The 21,325-nt window shown below is 39.6% G+C and overlaps 1 protein-coding gene across 6 annotated transcripts in view; it reads left to right on the forward strand.

Moving 5' to 3' along the window:
* The window catches only part of UTRN (utrophin), a 386,536-nt gene that overhangs the window by 229,991 nt on the left and 135,220 nt on the right, over nt 1–21,325 (forward strand). For all 6 annotated transcript variants that reach the window (XM_056344155.1, XM_056344154.1, XM_056344157.1 and 3 more), the window contains one exon: nt 20,199–20,371. In XM_056344155.1, coding sequence (XP_056200130.1) covers nt 20,199–20,371 — 173 coding nt within the window. The remainder of the gene's footprint in view (nt 1–20,198; nt 20,372–21,325) is intronic.

Below are 21,325 nucleotides of genomic sequence, written 5' to 3' on the forward strand. Positions count from 1 at the left end.
AGGAAACAATGGCTAAGCATGAAAGGTCATTATTTTCATTGTACGTTTATAAGCATACAGTCAATTTGTGTGTTTTGCTGTTTTTCTTAAAGTAACCAGGGAACAGTAATATAGCTTAATATGTTGGACAAGTCACTTCCATTAACAGTGTATTTTTGTAGGTGACTGCAGGACAAGCAAAATGCAAAGAAGAAGGGTTTTAGAGAGAAATGCAGCTTGCACATTTGCCTCATTCTTTCTGCCCTGAATTTTTTATAGGTTGATTTTACTAAATATACCAAAGACACAGGGCTTTTCTTCAGCTGAATAGGCTTGGATTTTTTTGCATTTTCTCCTTCCTGGTGTTTCTTCATTTTTGCATATTTTACAGTGAATTACCTTTTGCTGTGTTGAATCTTTCTTACGTTATCACTGAACGGCTGATTACGCACAGATATCTCAAGTGGAAATTCTAGCACCAGGAGAGACCTGTTCTGGGAATATGTATGGCTTTGGACAATTCACTTCCTAGCCTTAATCCCATTGCATGCCACAGGTGGGGGAAACATAAGGGGCAAGTGCCTCTGCCCTTCACAGCTGTTTGAAATATATGTTCCCCATAGGTGCTGCTTGCAATGCCTTACTGGTGCACTTGCTCTTGCTCTTCTGTAGAAAGTCCATTTTAGTACTTATTTATTCCACACAGAGATGAAAATGCAGTGGGTTCTCCCACCCCCACAGCTTAATAGAAATTCTTTTCCTGTTATGTTTTTAAACATAAAACATAACACACATATAAAACACACATATGTTTTATGTGTGTGCTTCCTCTCCCCCTTCTCCTCTCATTGGGACTTTAAACATGCAGAAAGGCCAAACAAGATTTGGTCCTGCATTGGTCAAACGCTAGTGCACACCTAATGGACTGGTATATTTCTTCTTTAAGCAACATGACTGCCAAGTGTATTTTTCCTTGCTCATGCTTTCAGTTAAACAGTTTTCATCTGACTCCTCAGTAAGTGTTAATTTTTCTCTTAAGTTTTCACAGTTCTAGCTTTTTTTTAAAAAAAAAAAGAACACAACATAAATGACAGTAAAGCGGTGGATATTTTTAAAATTATCTTTTCCTTGAATTTTACCGAATGCTGATCAAAATTTTTCAGTGCCAGCCAATTTTTTGTGAAGCTCCAAATGACAAAACTACCTTCAAGAAGTTACTACCTGATTAAAAGCCAAGGTGGGTTGAGTTGCAAATACTGTATGTAAGGTGACCCAGTGTTCTTGTGTCCTTGCAAAGCTTACTGTAACCTTCATTCTATGCTTTCATGTGCAAATCTTCAGCTTCCTTCCTCCAGCACAAACTCCAGTGCTTCTGAAAACTGGGTGAAGTCCTTGACTTGAAATGAGAATTAAATGAGAAATAAAGCATACAATAATTCAGTAGAAATAGGGCTTCTGACCAATGTTAAATAGTGAAAGCTCTGCCTGAATAAATTTAGAAAACCTTTTTATTTCTTTTAAAGTAACTAGTAATAAAATGGAGCTAGAGAAGCCTTAGGCACATTGTATTTAAATAAGCTTCTTGTTCAAGCCAGAGCTAAAGCTGCAGTGGATAATGCAGCTTACATTTTATTTCAAGAGTAAATATTATATTATCATAATTTCAATTGTAGATGCTCTTTACTTTTGTCAACAGGCCGCTGATAAGATCTTTGTGAGCCTCTTAGTTGACAAAATGGCACAGCGTGCAGAAAGATAATAAACCCTCCGTGAGGAAATTTGGTTCAGTGCTTAATAACTTCAATCAGATGGAATGTTTCAGAAGGAAAGCGTGCTTGTAGCAGTAGCATGGAGAAATCCAACGGCAGGTTCTGAGTCCCTCTGTGTGAGCATGCTCACAGCCCTCTGCAGCCTGCAGTCTTGCACACGTGTATGTTCCCCTGAGCACCTTGTTTTCTGGGCTTGGCTTCAGATTATGGGGTGATGGGGCTACCTGAGAGCAGGGCAGCAGCGTTCGTTATGCGCATCGGTGTGTTGTGTGTTGCACAGGGCTGGTGTTGGGGCTGGCAGAGGTGCTAGGCACACCCCGTTTTGGCCTTTGCTCTTTGCTTCAGTCTCGAGCATACGCAAGAGGATGATTAAGGCTTTCTTGTTCCTTCTCTCTTCTGAATTAAACAATTTGCTCCAGTTTTTAAGCCTTCTATGAGTGTGTCCTTTGCAATAGTAATTACTGCCAACAGCTTGTTGAGTTGGAGAACATATTGAGAATACTCATTTTAGTTCTCTTCCTTCAGTCTGCAACAGGTTTGGGGTTCCTGAAACATAAGTAGTTCTAGCAACACACCTATGGCAGACGTGATATTGTCCCCATACTGCTTCCCCCCAACCCCATTTGGGGGTGGAAGGGCTGACTTCAGAACTGCTACAGATGTCAGAGATGATGTCTACAGATGCCACAGACTTAATCTTTAGCATGCATCTGCTTTTCTGGGTTTTGTGCTGAGTAGCCTTTTGCCAGAAAATGTCTGGTAAACTGGCTGTGTTTATTATAATAAGTTATCAAGTAGAAAGCATGGTTATAAACCAGGCATTAAGGCAGACTGGGGTTTTTTTTCATTTTCATCTAACCCTGCTGAGCTCAGAAATATCTCATGAGAATAACTAAAGGTGGAGTTTGGCTGAGTACCTTCCCATGTCTCCTTCGTGTGCCACTGGAAAAAACACTGAAGGGTTGCACAGTATAGTGAAAGGTAAAAATGAATGAACAACAACAAAAAAAGTAACCAAGAAAGCATTTTTTGATAGTTTGGTACTTAAATAAGCAAACACAAATTTGCTCCTAGCAATCACATCTTAAAATCTTAAAAGAAGCTAGATAGAAGCTGTATGGTATGGTTTTGGAAGGTGCATCTAAACAGGTGCTTCTTGCTGAGACTTTACATTCATTTCTCTCTCTGGTAAGTGCTGGGACTCATTTTCAGAGACTGAATTCCTGAACAATTTAAATAAATGAAAGGGGGGGAGTGGAGAGCAGAACAACCTGTCTAAAGCAAAGATGATAGGCCAGTCATTCAGGCACTGGGATGGAGAACACTTCTTGCTGTGGGAGATGCTGGAAAGATCAGCAGCTTGACATGAAGGACTGCTCCCAAATGTCCTGTTGCTTAAGAGCATATGGGTATTCCCTTGGAAGCCCTTAGATAATGGTTGTTGGAAGCTTTAATGTGGGGATAAGATTTAAAATCCAGTAACAAGAAAACATACAGTGACTGGTTCCCTTGATGCCTTCTGAAAAGTGAAGTCTGTTATTTACTGTTCTTAAATTTTAAGGTCTTCATATGAGGCTTCTCTCTGCTCTCTAGTGCTTCATAACTGCCTTGGAAGATCATTTTCAGTCAGAAATAAAGGCACTTTTAAGAGGATCTGTGCAATTTGGACTATACCTTTATTCTTTAACCTGAAATGTTGCATTGCATTTTTTCTCACTTTTGCCTCACTGATTAAAGCAGGATTAATTAATTTCTGATAACATGCTCATATAAAAAGATACGAATAGCAGAACTGTCACTCCTGCATGTGGAGATATCTCTGCTGTTCCTTCCATGTGTTTGAGTTCTAAGCAATGAATGTGAGAATGATGCTTCCCATTTTTGTGTCAGCTACAAAACAGAGTATTTTTATCTTTTAACAGCATTGAGCATTTGCGGTCTTTGATCAGAACTTAGATTTTTAAGGCTTTCTACATTAGCTGCAACACTTACTGATTTATTAAGTATTTATGTAACTTCTTCAGCTTAAAGAAAGAAATTGTTCTCTGTGTGTGTTCAGTGGAGACAAAGCAAAAAAAAAAATCAAGTATGACATAAAACAGAGAAGTTAAATAAGAAAAATCCAGTTATACAGAAGCCCTCTAATTTTCCTCCTTCTGATGCACAAAATAGTTCCAAGGGCTACCAAGCAGATCTTCAGCACTAAAAAATGAGTCAAATTTATTTGCATGTTAGCTACGTTAAAAAATAAAAACAAGACCCAAATTAATTAGGTATAGCTTGTGTTATCTGACAGTTTTAAAAGCTGTTTGTGCTGCCAAACAACTAATGTCAGAATGCATTGACTTAGTCATCAGCTTTTGTCACAAGTCAACCCTATAATGCATATTTATGACTACTTTAAAGCTAATAAACAGATCTGTTTCATGAATCTTCTAATTCTTTACAACCATAGATTACTATTAGGAATGTCTTCTATTCCCTTACGTTTCTGCCCTACTTTTGAGATTCTGACACTGGGGAAGACAAGTAAAAACAATGAAGAGATAACAAATGAGCTACAGCAAGTCTTGCTGTTAGAAAGTATAAATGTATTGAGCATTATGAACATGTTTAGGCTAGAAGATCACCTTCATGTTTATGAGGTATGAGCTTTTGTGACCAAAGATCAGGTGTGAATTTCCTTGTAATTGTAAAAATGTGTATTTCTCACACAGTCCCTTTAATTCTGATAAAGTATTTTAAGTGATACAGTGATTTTGTGCATTGTCCCAAACGTTGCTGCTGTGTGCACTGTATTTGGATTCTCAAATCTGAATTCAGCAGCTCTTTGGAGTAAGGGCACCAGGTGGTCCTGTTGTTACAGAAGAGTTTTTTGCAGAAAGAGTGAAACAAAGTTCCCAAGGAGATACAAAGCTCTTTTCTGACTAATAATCATAGGTCTGCTGTGATTTCATTTTCTGACCCATGATGGTGCAGTGTTATGTCCTAATTGCTTGGTGGTAACCTGATTAATGAAATTTAGCTGTTTTCCGTGTCAGTGAAGTATTTACTGAATTTGGTAGGAACCAGATGAGTTGCTTCCTCTTTATAGGGCTTAACCTTGAAAGAGGATTCTTCTGTGGTAAATATGATTGAGAGCATTCATCTAGCTGTATAATGGACACAACGTAGATCATAAAAGTAAATGGAGACATAGATACATTCTGGGAAACTAAATGGAATATAGTCAAGGTAGTTGGCTGAAAATGCTTGAAAATTCAGTTGTCTCTCCTTAGTTTTGTAACTTGATTTCACTGTAATTCTTGGTAGCTATGCAAATTTTTTAATGCATCCAAATTCTTTTCAGGGCAGAGTAGAGTTGGTGGATATCACCTGCCAGAGCAGTGACTGGGAGCTTACTCCAGGGAAAACATGTGCTAAATATGCTAAACAAGATAAAGTTCAAAAAGGAGAAAAATAGTAGGTATGAGCATACTGGACTCAGTCATGCCTCTCTTGTAGTAGAACTGTGGTAGATGTGGGGAAGTAGTATGCTGTGGAGCATGGGTGCCTGGAGGCAGTTAGAAACTTGGAAAACATAATGCCTGCCAGGTACTGGGGGATGGGCAGCTGAGCAGAGAAAAGGCTTTGCTGTAACTTTTAAGATGCACTAAGTCTTCTCCCTTACTTGTCTTGTGCAAGATGGTTTCTTACCCTTTCGTTCCCTGTTTTGGAGTGCTTGCTATGAACAGATGAGGGTTTTCAGCAGCACCTACAGCACTGCGTGACTTGCATGCAGGAGTTGGGGACATTGGGTTCTCTGCCCTCTTGTCCCTATTCTTCAGTCTTTGTGGTACATTCTCCCATTCTTACAAGCTTTACACAACTAACTTGAAGCACCTCGCTTCAGAAGAGTCACAGCTACATATCAGAGAGTAGTTCCTGAAACTTTTAATTGCTTCTGTTCTCCCTTAAGTTGTTGCTAAGCAATGATCGGGTGTACCTGGCAGCTTCAGTGCTATCATTGCACACTAGATGTGGTAAAAAGGAATATCAATTGTTTGTTTAAATTACAAAATACAGAGCTCGCTCAGTGGATTGTTACACAGTTAGTGAAAAGAATGAACACTCTTTCTGAGCTACAACATTTAAACCCTAATCTTATGACCAGTTTTTAGGATTTAATCCCATTATTTGAAAATTAATTTAGATGAAGACAAGGTTGTCTTATGGTATCAGTCATAAGGCTTTTAAAGTAAGCCCCCCATCAGATACTACTTTTCTTTCTCCACTCAGAGCAAAAAGTTCAATTTGGTTGGTGAGGCTTTGGGGTTGCTGCTTCGATGTAGTATCCACAGCATGAAAAGGTTTAAATTAAATGTTTGTGGAACATCCCTGTAGGCCAGATTAGTTGATTTTTTTTTTTTTTTGTGAACTTTGAAAACAAACAAAACCTTCACCTTTTTGGTAAATTAGAATGGTGTACTTGGGTATTTCTTGCCGAATTAGGGGATTGGCCTCCTGTGGTTTGATAGAACTATTTAGTAGATGTCCGTTTGCTATATTCGTAAGAGTAATTTTCTTACAGCTGTTCCACTATGACATATTGAAGTTGATATAAAAGCACCTTTCTTTATACATGTTATAAGGCTTCTCATTTCATAGACAAAAAGTTACTTCAAATGATATCAATTGCATACTTCATACTCTTTAAATACAGATGGACAGCTTGCTAATGGGTATACTAGAAATACAAAATGCATTTGTTTTTATATAGCAAATGCTTGGCCAATATTCAAATATGGAATTAAAAGTTCATGTCTGAAAAACTTAACTGCTGAAGCAAATTTTCATGGCTGAGGTCAGAGTTGGTGTTGGATGGGGAGAGTCCAGTTCCCAGTGGCTTTCAAAAAAACCCATAAAAGCCAAAAAGAACTTGATCCAGGTAAAACTTCTCCTTCCTGCAAGATAAGGCCACTTAGGGAACTGAGAACATTAGGCAAGGTAGAACAGAAAATAATATATGGGCAGACTGACAAAACCACCCAGTCCTTTACTAATCTTCCATGGCAGTGCAGCATTGCCTGTCACCCAGGCTACATTATATCTCATCTGGAATCCTAACAAATTTTATTCTTGAGATTTAAGGTCTTGTCTTGTACCCCATTTTCTGAGGAAAGCCACAGGCTATCTGTGCTTACCTAATGCACTGTCATTTAGTGTGGCAGATATCGCACAAGGCATAGCACTGTATGTGACTGATCCATGTAAAAATGCCTTCCCAGGAAAACTGATACCCTTTACTCTGAAAGAAAGAAATGAAGAAAAAGTCAAGCTGGTGCAGCACCTTGGCTTTAAGATCTAGGAACTCTGCAAGCCCTTTCATAAATCTGCATTGCAATCACCACTGTAACAGAAACCTAATCGGTAATTTGGGCAATCGTTGTTTGTGTGACTTTTGTCTTATCCTGCCACTTTTTCTCTTTATTGTAAAAGCTTGATTTGTCAATCTGACTTGATGAATTCTTGGTCCTTGGGGTACAATGTTACTTGAGTGATTTGGCTTCTGGCACAGGTTATCAGCAAGGCTGTGCTGGAAGACCTCTGCTTAGTGAAACGCTGGTGCTGGGTTCAATTGATAATGAGCGTCAGAGTAGGATCAACCTTGCTGGAGCTGTGTGTTAACTTTGCATTGTAAATGCTGACCTGCTGTAGAAGGAAGAGAGCAGCTCTCCCCCCTGGTCTGATCAGATTGACACCAGGTATTTTGCAAGGCAGGAGAAAGTACCATAGTGCTTCTGAACAAGTGAATTTTTTGTGTTCCTGCCTGAAGCTGCATGTCTTGAGTGAAACCAGGATGTATTGATTTGCTGTAACCACCTATTGACCTTTGTGTCCTTTACAGCTGAGTCACACAAGGGAACAGTATTTTTTTTTATCTTGTTACTCATTGTGAGTCACATAAGATATATTAATGCTCTGTGTATAAACAACCTGGTTCATTCACTCTTAAGATTCTTGTTGCTGTTTGTTTTTCCATTTTTCTTCTAGAGAAAAACTTTTCTCCTTTCTTTAGTTTGTATTCCAAAGTCAAATTTTGCTTTGTGTGACTGCTTTCTTGCATATTTTGCACATCATCTCAAGTATCAAGCAAATTCTTTATAGTGTCTTTGCACATACTTGATCTTATTTTGCAGATTAAAGTCCGAAAGACTTCTTTCTTTTCTGAAATTGAACTTTAGGTGTGTGTGGGATCATCTCCAAGTTGATCAGATACTTTTCCTTCCAGCGTCAATGGAAAAACATTTTTCTTTCCTTTTTCTTTACCTAGTTTTGGTTTCATTGATTCTGCTATTCACTTCTTTGCAGTAGCCTAACATTCAGTTACTTGTGGATTTATACTTGATAAAAAGTAGGGGTTTTTTAAATTGATTCTTTACAGTGCTAAGTTTTTAGATGTACAATTCGGCTATTAATTCTATGGTCCCTGAATTAAGTGTCTTGCTAAATGATGAGGCTCTTAAGCTGGATTTGCAGGGCATGCAGTTCAGAACCCACGCCTAAGAACAGTTGCTAACCAATGTGATCATAGCTGTGTATCACGGGCTGCTGTGCTGACCTTCCTTGTTCCACCATTGATAAAAGTGCTTTTAAGCTGATGATCCTTGCATTTTGCAGGCTGCCATTAGTAACATTACCAATGGCTGTAAAGTGCTGTTAGCTGGTTGCATTATTTTTATCCAGTTTTATGTTATTATTTAAGACGTGAGAAAATGCACAAAACTGCTCTGATACCAAAATGTAACAAGAAGTTCCATTGTGTGCCATCTTCAGCAGTGCTTTGAATGCATCAGCAGTACGTTGCTCTCTAGCGTCTTGAATTCCCATTTGTGGATCTTAGTATCCACAAGACCATTTTGGAAGGAGGCTTTGTTTTAGCACTGTTGGTGTTCTGCTCATCTTTGGCTGAAGGTCATGTGTTTGCATGAGGGCTTACGTTCTTGTAGTGTGAATTTCTTTGGATTCTAGCATTCAGATATTTCATCTGTATCTGTTAGTTTTCATTATAAAATTCCATTTTAATTTCCAACAATTAGGTAGAGTTATTTTTATGGAAAATTATGACAAAGCTGATAAGGAAAACTTTAGTAGTAATGACTAATGTAAAGCTGTCTTAAAATGCATATTGTATTTCTGGAGCTTACGATCCAACATTGTCATGTCTACAGAACTGCTGCCTTTGTAGAGGCTATATTAAATATATGTCAATGTAGAGCTTATTTTGGTTACTTTATTTTTATTCTACAAATTCAGAATTTCTCAAATACTGCAGTGTGTTTTCATGTGAAAGGGCCACTGAAAAAGTTGTTACTAGGTACAATTTCCAAAGCTGTTTTGCTGGAAGCATTGGTCCAGCATTGTGTGTATGCATATGTATTGGATTACCATTCTGCAAAATGGTACCTGTGCACCTCAGAAAATCATTTACATTTGCATCTAATAGTATTGAAAGATGTAGAATGTATGATTTTTTTGATGACAACAGAAAATTGGGAAACAAAGTTACCTAAGTGTGAAGCCTGGGAATAAATGCAAAATTAATGTTCTATATTTGGATACAGTCCTGGAGTTATGAAGCCTCATTATAATCCGGCCTGACACCCATTTTCATTTTATATGCACTAGCACCTCTGAAATAGATTTAAATGCTGTTTTCTTCCTGACTTGCAAGGTGGGTTTTTTTTTCTGCAAGAGCAGCAGAAAGAAACCTTAGTGTGTATGGGAATCAGAATCCAAACTTTGTGTCTGTCTTGCAGGACAAGAAAAGATGTATTCTTAAACAGAAATTGTTGTTAAATCTCTTGCAGGATGGTTTTACTTTCTCACTCTAACGTGTTGGGTTTTTTTTTCTTCTGTAGGTGGTTCATTTAGAAAAGAACAGTATTTGAACATGACTTTAGATTAATACTGTGGCATTAATAATTGGGCTTTTTGCTTCCATAAGCCATAGAATAAATTCAGACAGTTTGTGCTGACCTGTCAGTTGTGCAGTAAAGCTGGTCTAGTTCTGCTGCCTTTGTTTGGAAAACTCTCAGTTTATTTTGCAAGCACTTCTGTGTAATATGCCCACATAAAAACATACAGGCAGGCAGCAAAGTATGAATAAAATAAGAAATCTTGCTAATGCCAGTGTTATTTCCCTCACCCCCCTCCAGAGTTTATCTTTAAAATCCTGACCCATACTGGCTATATCAGCATAACCCACTAGCTGAGAATTATTTTTAAGACAGTTTTGCCATTGGTGACTTTTGTAGTACTTCATACGACCGTTGGGTGAAATAAAAAGAAAGTAAAAGCAACACGATAGCCAACATGGTCATAGGAGAAACAGTTGTAACGGGTTTTGTGAGTGATGGGTTCTTAGTTTGGTTTTCATTAGACATTTTTCTGACTTGCTGGCAACTATTACTGAAGCTGGTTTTGGCGGTCGAGTAATGTGTGGTTGTACGGAAAGCATTAATAGTAGCTTAAATAGGCCTTCACATGCACATGGGGTTTCCAGTGGGAATGGTTTGGAATGGAGCGATTTCCTAGTAGCCACCCGTGGGGTGTCAGGTTTCCTGCGGGCCAGCGAAGGCTCATGCGGAAACAATCTGCGCGGGGTCGGGTGCATGTGGGCTTTGTGGAGTACCGGGGGCTTTTACAGCCCCAAAACCTGTTCAGTGACGAAGTAGCCGCCTTTCCTTTTGAGGGGAAGGAAAAGGGGTGAGTGAGGGTTTCTGCAGCCTTAGGGGTGGCAGTGGTTTTCCAGCGGGGAGGCCTCCAGGAAAGGGGAGTGTGCTTGGCTTCAGAGCAGCACCAGGGCCGCTGGAAGGGAGGATGCTGATTACAATAATAAACAAATGCCAGGGATAAATTACCACATGGCTGTCAGAGCAGACAGGACCAAAGGAGGAGATCCCCAGCGAAAGCTTTCGAGGTTGCATTGGGGTCCCTTGCTGGAGATTCTCTTTTCCTTTTTTTCTTTTTTTTTCTTTTTTTTTTTTTCCTGAACAAAGGAAGTGACTTTTAAAATTTCTTTTAATGGGCCTTGGCTGTTTTGTGGCGTGGCATCCCTGGGACAACGCAAAGCGGGCTGGAGGTGGCTTGGTTACTGCCATAGCCGCACCAGCTTGCTGGTGGCTGGCTGTGAGGAAGGCAGGGAGAGGAGACGTGACCTCCTGTCTGGGCACGCTGCCGTGTTCCCTAGGCTGAAGTGTGTCTTGTCCCATTTTGACTTCTCTGAATCGCTGGCTTTTGGTGTTTTCTATAAACAGAAGTTTCTGTGGGATTTTTTTCTTCCTTTTTTTTCTTTGGTATTCTTTTCTCTTGAATGGAGCAGCATGGAAGGACTTGCTCTTCCTCCTCACCCTCTGCATCCATCGTATACCAGGAGAGTATAGCTTATCTTGCTTGGGGTCACTGAGACCAAACGCTGAACTTGAGGTTGCAAGAAGCGCTTGGAGCCTGCAGGCCATTGCTGGGGTGAGTGGGAGGCATTCCTGGTCAGGCGTGGAGGCAAGGAGATCCCCACAGCACCATGGAGCCAGGTTAACCCTGCAAGGAGCATCACCTGCCATCAGCGGCTCACCCCCAGGTGACCAGCCTGTGGGAAGCAGTGGGGACAGGGAGGCTGTGACAATGGTGCTGCGTGAACTGCCCCCGGGGGAACACAGCCCAGGAGAGGGGCGTGCGCAGGAGCTCCTGGAGATCTTTGAGATAGTATAGGTGGAAAAAGAGAGAAACCTTTTGGAGGCTGTAGACCTGACTTGGAGGACGTACCAGGAAAATGTAGGCTTCGGGGGACGCTTAATGATGATTGGTCTGAACTTCAGCTTACGTGAGTTGCTGACAAAATTTGAAAAGGTATGATAAGCACAGTTTCATATACTTATGCCTTTGAAAACTTCACAATAAAGAGGGCAGGTTGATAGTAAACTTAGGTTTTCTGTGTTGCGGTAAGGTCCTCACGTGCTCATGTGACCCCTGTTTGCCTGCCTCTCAAATATGAAAGTGTAGTGCTGCTTCTCTTCCCCATTGCAGGTCTTACAAGATAAGTTTTAGAGCATGTGTTCTGATTGTTGTCATTTATTCCGCGCCCCCCCCCCCCCCCCCCCCCCCCCCTTCTTCTTCTCTATTATTTCCTTTGGGGGAGAAAGAAGTTTGGACTTTGCTAAGTCAAGGGCATAAGGAGACTTTCCAGGATGCTTGTGACCTTACTTTGCTATTGACATAACAGAAGTGCTCCGCAGTTTACTGTTAAATTTAGTTGAACGTTATCTTAGTCAAATTGGAAGATCTCGTGATGGCTTTTGTAAGTAGAATTAATTCTAACGAAGGCAGCACTTTTCCCATCGTCCCATCTGTTCTTTTAGTCAAACTAGTTATGCTTTCTCTTACCAGGATGTTTTGTAACAGTACTGCTGAGAGGCAGGAGGCTTGGCTTTGCAGTGATTGCACTGATCAGTGAGAGACATGAGGCTGTTCAAAACTGGATTTTTTCATCTAATTGTCAGCACTTCCAGTGAAACCTGGATCATATATTTGTAATGAGCAGTAGCCTGGCTTTGCATACTATATTTTCTTTTTTTAATAACACTTCTCCATACAAATTTCCTGTGCCCTGAAGACCAGTCTGTAACAAACAATATAGTAGTCTGTTTGCACATTAAGATAAAAAGCATAAATACCATGGTCTCAAAGCAGGAGAGCAGATTGTAAAGCCTGATTCTGTGTCTTTCTATCATAAAGCTCTAAACTTCAGTATGTTCTTTTTAAATACAAATCAGCCCTGGTCACCAGAACGGTAGTATAATGGATATTATTAAATAAATCTAAAAGTCTCAGAAAATAAATGAAGCTACTATTTTTGTTTGTTTGGGGTCCTCAGAAGACTGTTAAAATTAATATATTTTGACTTTCCTACAGTAGCAAACTTTGGAGCTAACGAGGCAGATGCTGTTCAGTATCCCATCAGCATGGCTTTTCCCAAAAGTAACTAACAGTAACAACAAAAGCATTTGTGACAGTATTTCTTCACTGTGCAGATCACTTGCTCCTAGTCTGTCAGCTGGGCTTCACTGTAATTGCTGCTGGTAGCCTGTAAAGTTTAGGACACATGCTGGACTCTGAGGTGCTTCATGACATGGATAAGACAGTAATTTTGAAACCAATGTTTCTAATGTTTTTTTGAACCATACAAACTCTGGCATTTGCAAACTCTAGGCTCTCCCTTGTGATTTTGAATATTCCGGTGTCTTATTTTGTCTCAAAGGAAGAATTGGTCATAGCAGTTCTCAACAAGAACAAAACTTAGAGGTCTCACAGCTTGGCTGTATGTTTTAGCTTGAATCTTACTGTGTCATTTTGTTGTCTGCTGTACTGAAATTCGTAACACGATGTAGGATGATGCTTTGGTGCTGCAGAAGAAAGTTAACGTTTTAGTTGGTGAACTGCAACCACAAATTCTAATCTGTGCTTGTTTAGTAAGTTTTCTTTTTTTCTTTTTTGAGCAAGTTCCCCTCCTCCCCTGTCTCATCTCTCCCTCTTACGATTCCCCACACACCCATCCTGTTCTTCCTAACCGTGGAGTTGACTGCCAGGAGAAACAGTGTTGTGACAGTGATCCTGGCTTGTAAGCTGCTTTCAGCTTTCTGGATTCGTTAATATATGTTCTAAGGAGAGAATTATGAGTGCTGTTACTGTGTGTGTAATGCAGAAGCCAGATGGCATTTGCAGAAGCTTGCACGGCACTCCCTTCCTATGCAGAAGTAGAGTCGTGTTACACTGGAATGGGCAGGGCTCCTTTGGCTTTGTTCAGTCACAATTATGTGACTGCTGGAATTAGTATTAATGGATTTATGATGCCGCTCAGCTGTTGAGGCAATGCCATGCGATGGAGCCACAGAGGTTGTCGAAGGCAAGCTGTCATTCTCAGCCTTCCTAAGTGCATCATCATTCTTGTGATGAAATGAATCTTAACCTACGCCGTATGTCACCTGTTAAGGTACTATCCATTAGGTTTAAGTGTAAATCAGGACAGCTTTTTGGAAACCTGAAGTGTCGGTGCAAGGCTGTTGGTAGTACAAGTGTTTGAAAATCAGATGTCAAAAATATCCCAAAGAGGTTTTTCACCAAAAAAGATGATGTTTTTTTTTTCTTCCTGAAGTATCTGGGAGCTTAAGCAGTAATTAAATTTCTGTCATATCTAAAGCCAGTTGCTTTTGTGAATTACTTTGATCTTATGCTATAGTCACAGTGACTGTAGTGATACCCAGCGTGGTCTGTATATGACACTTTATAGAGAGGTTTAATGTCTGTCTTTATACATACTTCAGACACTGGTGGATTTATGATAATGGCAATTCTGCGTAAGGGTTTTGCATGTGTACTGCTCTCCTGAATATGAATTAATTATAAACTGACTGCTCAACATCAACTGCCACTGCAGGCCTCTGAAACAGAAGATGGGCTGAGCCTTTCTAAAGTTATGACTGTCCTCTGACATCAGAGGAGAGACTCCCTGGGCAAGATAAGTACCTGGATTCTTGAGAAACTTTTCCTTTTTTAACTGTGTCTTTTTAGAGCAGCATCCCTGTCTCCGTGCTACCCCCAGCATTTGTAAGGAAGAGAGCAATAAAAGTTCTGTTTCCCTTTCACAATGGCCACATTCATATGCCTGTATCATGCCCTAATTCCTACTCCCTCCTTAAGAGTCATAAAAAAGTGAAAAGCTCTGAGGCATAGGCTAAAGGGAACATCTGACACAGCAGCATTCCCAGAGACAGTTGGCAGCAGCAGATAAAATGTATCTGGTTCAATACTCAACAATCTGCTTGCCAAAAAACTTCCACAAACAAATAAACCCCCTAAAACAACCAAAGAAAACAATAAAAGAAACACACTAACCCCCCCACCCCCCCCACCCCCCACCCCCCGCAAAACCAAGCAAATCAAAACCCAAATCCACAACCAGAAGGACCCCAAAACCCAGAAAACACAAACCAAAAATCCATTCCCTTGCTACCTGCTGGGAGACCTCGGAGAAAGATGTTCTGGCTGATTTCTGTGGCATACAGGTATGTCCTTTGGTTGGCAATGACATTTGTTGCAGCTGTTCCAGCTGGAAGAGTTCTCTGCGGATACTTTGAGCAGTCATCACGTTTATTCCTGACCTCTAAAAGAGACAAGTGCAGCATTTCTTTAACTGTGTCTTTGCTGACTGTAATATTGTCAGTGAAGACAATGGGCGGTCATTTCTGTGGGACTTGCAATTCCCTGTACCTGCACCAACTCTATTGTCCTGTTCCAGTCACAGGCATGATTTGTATTGGATGGAAGCAGTACAAAACTGTCCTGGCAGAATAACCTGGGGGTAAACTTTGCTGGGGAAAAAGCTGTTTTTCAATCATGAGGAGTTAATTTCAACCCTACTAACTCCTCTTAAGATCTTCACATGGTTCAAAACCCACAACAGTCTGCCCGTTCTTTGGCTTGAACCTGGCAATTAAAATTACATGGCAATCTACGTGGCAACACAAGCTACTGCCAGTCTTGTGACACAGCATCAGCACTTGACCTGTACATCTATTTCTGGCAAGCCACATGTGGGTTTTGTGCCATAACTTGCCAGCCCTGCTCTGTTGTCAGATGTTTATAAAAATTCAGTGGAATTCTATTTCCTAATAAACATTGAAGTAGTTGAAAATTGGGGTGTAATACAGAACTTTGCTGCGTATAGTGGGTTTAAAAAACATTGGAGTAAAACATTGATAAATGCTATATGTAACTTTTAGAAAAAAAGCTGAGTTTTGAGTTGGTATAGAATGCTTTTGACCTTTTTTGTAAGTGATTTGAGTTTTGTGTGATATCATAGGTTGTTAAAACTTGATTAAAGGGTCTTGATAATAGAATCTATAAAGTTACAGGAACAGCTGATTATTTTTACCTTATGGAATAAAATAACTTCTCTGTTTTAAATCTTTGCATCCTAAAGCTCAAGTACTCAAGGATTATTAATGGTGAGAATGGAATAGAGGACCATTGGGTGTGTTATAAAATGCATAATTTCTTCCCCTTTAATTTTAGCGTGGAAATCTAGAGTTTTCTTCCACCAGTCATGTTTTTATCTTCAAGAGAAGAGTTTGAGCCCTTTAAAGAAGAAACATGTTTTTGCCTGTGTTCATGGCAGTGTACCAGTGAAGATGGTATAAACAAATAAAATATGAAAAAACATGAGTGGAAGTGAATATTCTAACAGCTTAGGGGGCTGCAGAATGAATTAGAGGTCCTCTGGACTCATTATTCATAAAAAAGGCACTGGAATGCCCATTGTTATGAGGATGGTGTCGGTTTGGGTTTTGGTGGGTTTTTCTTTTTGTCTTTTTAAGGGAATTGGGGGGGGGGCACCTTTCTAAAGGATTAATAGTTTTCAAAGGACAATTATGTCAGCTGTTGTAACTGTTTGAAATGTCCTTGCAGTCTGTAAGGAGGAAAAAAAAGGCAGAAGTTTGACAGCTGGTTGACCTTGGAGTTGGAGTCACAAAGTTTGGTTCTGTTTGAATCTATGTCATGTATTTTCTTTTACCCTGGGCAAGTCACTCTAGTATGCCTTTGGGTTGTTTCAGTAGCAGCTCCAACTGGAGTCAGCTAATTCTTTGGGTCCATTTCAGAATTACCATCTGTAGCATTATGGAGTGTCACATACCATATTTATGTGTTCTTTAATGGCACATGCTCTTCGGTTGTCGCTATATGATGATTTAGTATTTTATTGTATTGAAATTAAAGCAAGAAGAAAGCTGCTTATTATGGAGGCAAGCTGTAAGATCAGAAACAAGCACAAAAGGAAGGCTTGAGTCCTGCAGGTAAATCATCTACTATGAGAGGGGTAAAGAGGGAGAAAAGCAAAGTCGTCTAAGGTTCAGAATGGAAACAACGGGATTTTTAAATCACCAGACCAAAGTGGAAAAGACAGGCAGCAGTTTGATCTTAATTCTTGAAAAGAATTTAAGGAAAGTGGCAATCATCTCATAGTCTGGCTAGGGTGAAGCAGATATATAAATGTCAACCTAGTTACTTCTTTTCCTTTCTGTCTTTCAAAACGTTGAAACTTGCACCTTGTTTACATATAGGATGAATTCTCTCCTCAAAGAGCTTTCTTTTAATTTAGGACCTTAATCCTGCAAGCACTCGGGCACGTAAACAAATCTGTTGACCTTATCAGGTCAGTCTGTTGACTGATTATCAAACCAGTTTAACAGATACATGCAGATAAATATTTGCAAAATTAGCAATATATGGCATCTCTATAGTAATACCTCCAAAAATTAAGTTGATAAAGCTATGTAACTACAGTTTAAGAACTATGCATTTTTTTTGGCAAGGTGTCCTTCTCTGTTTGCATTGTATTTCTTTAGGTTTCTTTTTTCTTTGTTTTTTTCCCTTCTGTTTTTTTTGCATTCGCTGGGAGAGTACTTCTGGCCCCTTTCCATTGGGCTAAGAATAACAGCAGTGTTTCACGGTTGTATCCCCCTCTTTATATAGCAAAAGCAACGGAATTTTTCCCCCCCTCTTCTTCTGCATCCTCCTGTGTGTTGCCCCTGTGACTGGATATGGGAGCTTCCATGTGATAATAGGGAAGTGTTAAATATTTTTTTTAAAGTATAGAAAAACTGAAATTGGATTAACTCTTATTAGACTTTAATCCTGGTTGGGACCTGAACAGGGATAATCAACTTCCTTCATCCCTTTTTGCCACATAGAGGACAATAGAGAAGAATATGAAGAGCCAACAACCAACAAAAAGGCAGGAGAAGGAGAAATAATAGATCAGCATGAACATGAATTGGGATGTGTGCAGAATGGATAGAGTTCTTTTTCCCACTTTGAAATAAGAAATCTTAAGGGAAGGCAACCACATGTTTATAAATCTCATAAGAATTGAAAGATTATACGCTGGAAGTAAAGATTGCTGTAATTGGCAGCAATCGGTAGTAATCTTAGGACAAGATGGGAGCCCATCTTCCTTGTTAGCCTTCCAACAGAGGACAATACCTGAATAAGAGTCTTGAAGATTTTTTGTATCATTAGGGGGGAATAAATAACTTAATGTGCCATTAGCTACCTTTCACATTCCACCTTCCTGCTGCACTACTGCCATGTGCACATTGATGTGGAACATGTTACCTGGAATTCTCTCCCTGTTTTTTGTGTTTTTTTTTTTCCTTTTAGGGCTGTGATGCACTCACATTCATTAACTATAATATCAGTACGATTGGTTTATCCATCAGATGGCAGTGCTTTTTTTTTCTTTTTCCTTTCTTTTTTTCTTTTCCTTTCTTCCCTTTGGAAAATGGAAATCAGAAAAAAGAAAGAGGAGTTGATTCTTTGAACTGAGCTGTCACAATATGGCCATCACAGATGGGACTCAAGAATGCAAACAGCAGATTTACTGTGCCTTAATCAATGTAACACGATGACTGGCAAATGCAAGAATCAAACCCATTTTGAATGTAACGTTTTTAAGTGTGCATGCTTAAGTGTCCTCTCAAATGTAATCAAAGTTAGAATGTTTTATGAAGGTTCTCAATAGCTTTAGAAGGAATATTGTGATTGTAGAATAGAAGGTTAGAGATCAGGTGTTTTTTTCTATGAAGTTTTCTTTTGTAGCTTTAAAGAGGCAAAGAAATGGATTTGATGTAACCAGGCTTTTGTAGCACAAATCAGTGTGCAATTCAAATTGTAACTGCTGCATGTGGTTCTATCTCCTGCTGTGTGGACTTGAGCTGGTTTTCGCTGGGTCTACTTCTGTGTTGGAGACAAAAGGACAGGAGCTGCGAATGTTTCGAGATAAGCATCTGGTTTGTTTTAACTGATGACTGTGCTGTCTTATTTGGGCTTGTTGATCTTCGGACACCTCCATTTTGGTTTCTCATTTTAAATGCCACTGCTTGTATCTGTTTTTAGAATGGTGATTTTTATCAGGGTGGTTTAAAGGCAGGAAAAGTGTCTTTTTACCTGTTTTTAAAGCAGTGAAGCTCAGGGCAAATAATAGGTAGTTATCCAAAGTCACATAGTAGCTCAGCTGGAGAACTAGAGCTTAGAGCTTCACTGATGCCTCCCCTTCCCCTCTCTTGCCTTCTGTTCCCTCCCTTTCCCTCTCTGCCTGTCCTCCCCCTACTTCTCCAGCTGCATCCTTACTACTTTTTGCTTTCTTCCCTAACTGAAGAAAGCTTTCACGTTGCCTCAGATTCCTAGGTACTTTTCCACTGTTTCCAACTATCATTTGTAGATGTGCAAGCATTCCAAGATGCTGGACTACATCTTGAGGACAAGGAGGTACAAAAACCTGCTCCTTTCCTGCTCCGGGGAACAGATGGAGATTACGGAGCAGTTTTCTGGAAGAATAAAAACCTTTAAGGGATTTCAGTTATTGAATTTCTTCCTTTGCAAAAGAGCTTTATTTACATCTGCATCAAGTCCCTGTCACAATCTTGGCTGATTAATCCTATTGAGACAGCCAGTACCTCCTGGCTCTCCACACATTTACATTGCTCTATTAATACATAGATGGATGGATGCTAGAAAGCATTGGCGGTGATGCAGGAAGTTTTGTTTGCTCTTATAATGTGTTTTAAAAATAATACTGTACTCTGTTAGATGAAGACAACATCTGTAATGTGTTTCTTGAGGCAGATGGTAGATCAGAGAATAAAATGTTTAATTTCGAAGGGGATGAGAAATGAGTCAGCTGAATTGAAATCACAAGAACTTCTTTTTCTTTTCAGTATTTACTGTGGAATTCAGATTATAATATATCCTGCTGTTTTATGTCTACCTCTCCATATATTGCAGGCCATGGGGTACAGTATTTTTGTAAAAATGGGCTTGTAGGAGCTGTAGTCATTTAACTGTGGTTTAAGGATGTAGGTTTTAGTTAAAAGTTTTCATTGCATGTGACGTAAAGCACTACATAGTTTGAATTTCACTGGGCTGTGTAAAACCTCTGCAATGTTTTATTTCAAAGCGGAAAGAGACAGCATAGCTAAGGCTGGATCTGTAATTTCTGAGTAGGAAATGATTTCCAGTGCATTTGCAAATGCTGCACTGTGTGAAATGCATGGGAGAACAGTAGACAATTTACCTTCAGTGCTACAAAAACATGCAGAGAACTTAGTGTTTGTAGTTCAAAGTCCTGTTTCACAGTCAACGATGACTTTCAAACTCCTTTTCTCACACTTAAAGCTAGACCTTTTGTAATGATGTTAATAGGGTTGCAGGTTTTCCCTCCTCCATCTCTTCAGAGTCACCCAAGAAAGTCAGGCTATGTGCTCTGCCCTAGTGCTTAGGAGTACTATGTGAGAACAAGCTCTCCCTTCCTTTACTCAGAGAACTAAGATGTTTGGACTTTTCTTGCTGGTATTTCAGGACATCCAAGCAGAGATTGATGCCCACAATGACATCTTTAAAAGCATTGATGGAAACAGACAGAAGATGGTGAAAGCCTTGGGAAACTCTGAGGAAGCTGCCCTCCTCCAGCACCGGCTTGATGACATGAACCAGCGCTGGAATGACCTGAAGGCAAAGTCAGCTAACATCAGGTAAGTAATGACATAGTCAAGACACGGATGGGGTGCAATCTCTGTCTTCTAAAAGGCTTGAGAAATATGACCATGACGTTGAAGTGAAAACTCTTATTTTCTTCTGTAAAGGACCCTTGAGCACAAACATAAAAACTTGGTGGACTTGCTCACCGTCTAGGCTTAACTACTCTCACCAGAGCTGCACGGTTGTAACTTGCCAATCTGTACTAAATTTTCCAGAACATATGTTGAATCTTTCCTTATTGTAAATCAATAGCAATATCAACAAAGTAATTCTGTGAATACAGTTACTATGACGAGAGATCAGGGGTTTGTTGTTTTTGATTTTACCACTGAAACTATTAATTTGATAGGACTTCCTTCTTGAGTGTCTTGATCCATATTAGTAATTTTTTTTATTGCTGCTGTTCAATTAAGAAATATTTTTAAATATATACTAATCAAGAATGCATTTTACGTTTTTTTTACCCTGCCAGAGCCAAGCTCACTGACTGTCCAAGTGTAGTCATTGCTAAAGTCTTCGTGATATAATTTTGGAAGTAGATATTACCATATTAATGTGAATAAAATTCCACATTAAAATGAGTTACATAGAAAAGAATTTCTAGAGCTTTTAATTGCAACTGCTTGCCTGTTGATTAAAGGAAACTTCTTTTAATCAAACAGAACAATGTTAATCATTCACAGGAATTTTCTAAAGACCAGAGAAATGAGTTGAGTTTGCAATTTGTGCATAAGAGTTTGAAAGTGTGAGACAGAGGGGAATATGTAACGTTTGCTTTTTATCTCCACTTATCCCATCACCAACCTGCTCAACAGTTAATTAAAATAGGTAAATCGGCTCCCTGAAAGTCCACAGTCAGAGCTTGAACCTGAGGAACCAAAGAGTTCAGTGTGGGGGCTTGTGTGGCTCCATCACACAAGAGCTGTTAAACTTGGGCTGTTATGAGT

This window comes from Falco biarmicus, chromosome 6 (assembly GCF_023638135.1).
Source record: "Falco biarmicus isolate bFalBia1 chromosome 6, bFalBia1.pri, whole genome shotgun sequence".
Lineage (NCBI taxonomy): Eukaryota > Metazoa > Chordata > Aves > Falconiformes > Falconidae > Falco > Falco biarmicus.